The sequence below is a fragment of the Musa acuminata genome, chromosome BXJ3-4, assembly GCF_036884655.1.
Source record: "Musa acuminata AAA Group cultivar baxijiao chromosome BXJ3-4, Cavendish_Baxijiao_AAA, whole genome shotgun sequence".
Taxonomy (NCBI): Eukaryota; Viridiplantae; Streptophyta; class Magnoliopsida; order Zingiberales; family Musaceae; genus Musa; species Musa acuminata.
Genome location: NC_088352.1, coordinates 6099607 through 6101303, shown reverse-complemented (window position 1 = coordinate 6101303; position 1697 = coordinate 6099607). Strand labels below are relative to the sequence as shown.

Sequence of the window (1697 nt, the reverse complement as noted above, 5' to 3'; positions counted from 1 at the left end):
CCCAGAGAGTTAACAATCTCCTCATTATCCAGGCCCAACCAGCTTAATTAATTCAGCACTTGTGTTTGTTCCAATTGCTATCCATGCATTGGACTAATGACATTTATGTCTAATGAACATGACAAATCCTACATCTTTATAATACATTCATTATTCGAAGCCAAAACTCATTCTTATCAGGAGAACATGTCAAATCATATGATCGTGACAACCTTAATTGTAACTTTTTTTTTCCATTTAAATTAAAGACTATGTTGTTGTGGGATTGAGCTGTTCGTCATGGTGCAATGATTCGAGCCAGGCTTAGAACATGGCAGTGAGAATATTTATCCAAGTTCCTCAAAATCACTGTCGCACACACCCCATTCCTCACCAAAAGCAAAAGAGAAAAAGGTAATCATCATGCCGTCATGTCTCACCAAAGCTCGCCCTCCCAGTTCTAATACCTGCAAAAGGAGGGGGCAAATATGGAGGGCATTCATTTCCCCTCTTTAAATATACCCTTTTCATATCCCTTCTTTCCCCCCCCCCTCCTCCCCCTCCTCTGCTCCTCCTTTCCACCTGAAGAGAGTAATAGATTTGAATCAGGAAAGAACTATTATTAGAGAGAGAGAGAGAGAAAGAGACATGAAGGAGGCCATATGGTGTTGCATCTCCTGCATCCTGCCGTGCGGCGCGCTGGACGTGATCCGTATCGTGCACGCGAACGGGCGCGTCGAGGAGATCAGCGGCACCGTCAGCGCCGGGGAGATCATGCAGGTTTACCCCAAGCACGTAATCCGAAAGCCACCCTCACCGTCGTCGTCGGACGGCGCCGACATCCCCAAGGCCGTGGTGCTGCCTCCCACCGCCGAGCTGCAGAAGGGGAAGATATACTTCCTCGTACCGGTGACGTCCGCGGCGCCAGAGAAGGCCCGGTCGCAGACGCCCGGAACGAGGAGGAGGAAGAAGAAGAAAGAGGAAGCAGCGAATGTCGACGTGGCTGCGACGGACAAGACGAGGCTGCTTCTCAGCGACCAGTACTTGTCGGAGATCCTATCCGAGAAGGTGTCGACGCAGAGGGCGAGGCGGCGAGGGAGAGTGGGAGTGTGGCGGCCACATCTGGAGAGCATCTCCGAGGTTTCCAATGATCTCTGAACACGGTCTTCCTTTTCCGTTTATCCTCTCTTCAAGCATCTCCTCCGCTTCTCCAAGAGATGGTAATATCGCTGTAAAGACATACACACACCACCTTTCTTGGCTTCCTACTCATATTTTCCGGTGTTGGATGATACGAGAGAGAGAGAGAGAGAGAGAGAAGAGTGTGCGAGAAGACCCCCACGTTTCCACTCCTCCTTTGTTCAGTATCTTCCGCAAGATATGAAAGGATCCAATCATTGCTAGTACAGCAGTAGCCTCAAACATTGTACAACTTCATGCAGAAGGATTTCCGCAAGAAATCGCCTTCCTATTCTCTGATGAAGATCTCAAAACTAATCCTTGATCTGAAAAGGCCATATGCTATATGCTTGCTAATCCTGAGTCCTCTAAAACCCTAACTTCTTTTTCTTATTTTTCATGCACTTTGTTTGATCTCACAAAAACCCTAACTTCAACATCTAACAGTTCCGAAAGACATGCTCGTGTACTTCCTCACTTGTTTTGTCCTCTGCAACTATAAGTCAAGATAAGAAGCTCGGTGTTGTCCTTGAGGCAAA

The 1697-nt window shown here is 47.7% G+C and overlaps 1 protein-coding gene across 1 annotated transcript; it reads left to right on the top strand.

Annotated features, from left to right (window-relative positions):
- Positions 1-323: 323 nt before the first annotated feature.
- On the top strand, positions 324-1458 carry LOC135635979 (uncharacterized). The gene has a single exon (XM_065147465.1). The coding sequence runs from the start codon at positions 628-630 to the stop codon at positions 1135-1137; it is 510 nt and encodes a 169-aa protein (XP_065003537.1). The 5' UTR covers positions 324-627; the 3' UTR covers positions 1138-1458.
- Positions 1459-1697: the final 239 nt, after the last annotated feature.

Bases quoted from the DNA above. Each gene is read 5' to 3' on its own strand.
- LOC135635979 (XM_065147465.1), top strand. From the start codon at position 628: ATGAAGGAGGCCATATGGTGTTGCATCTCCTGCATCCTGCCGTGCGGC.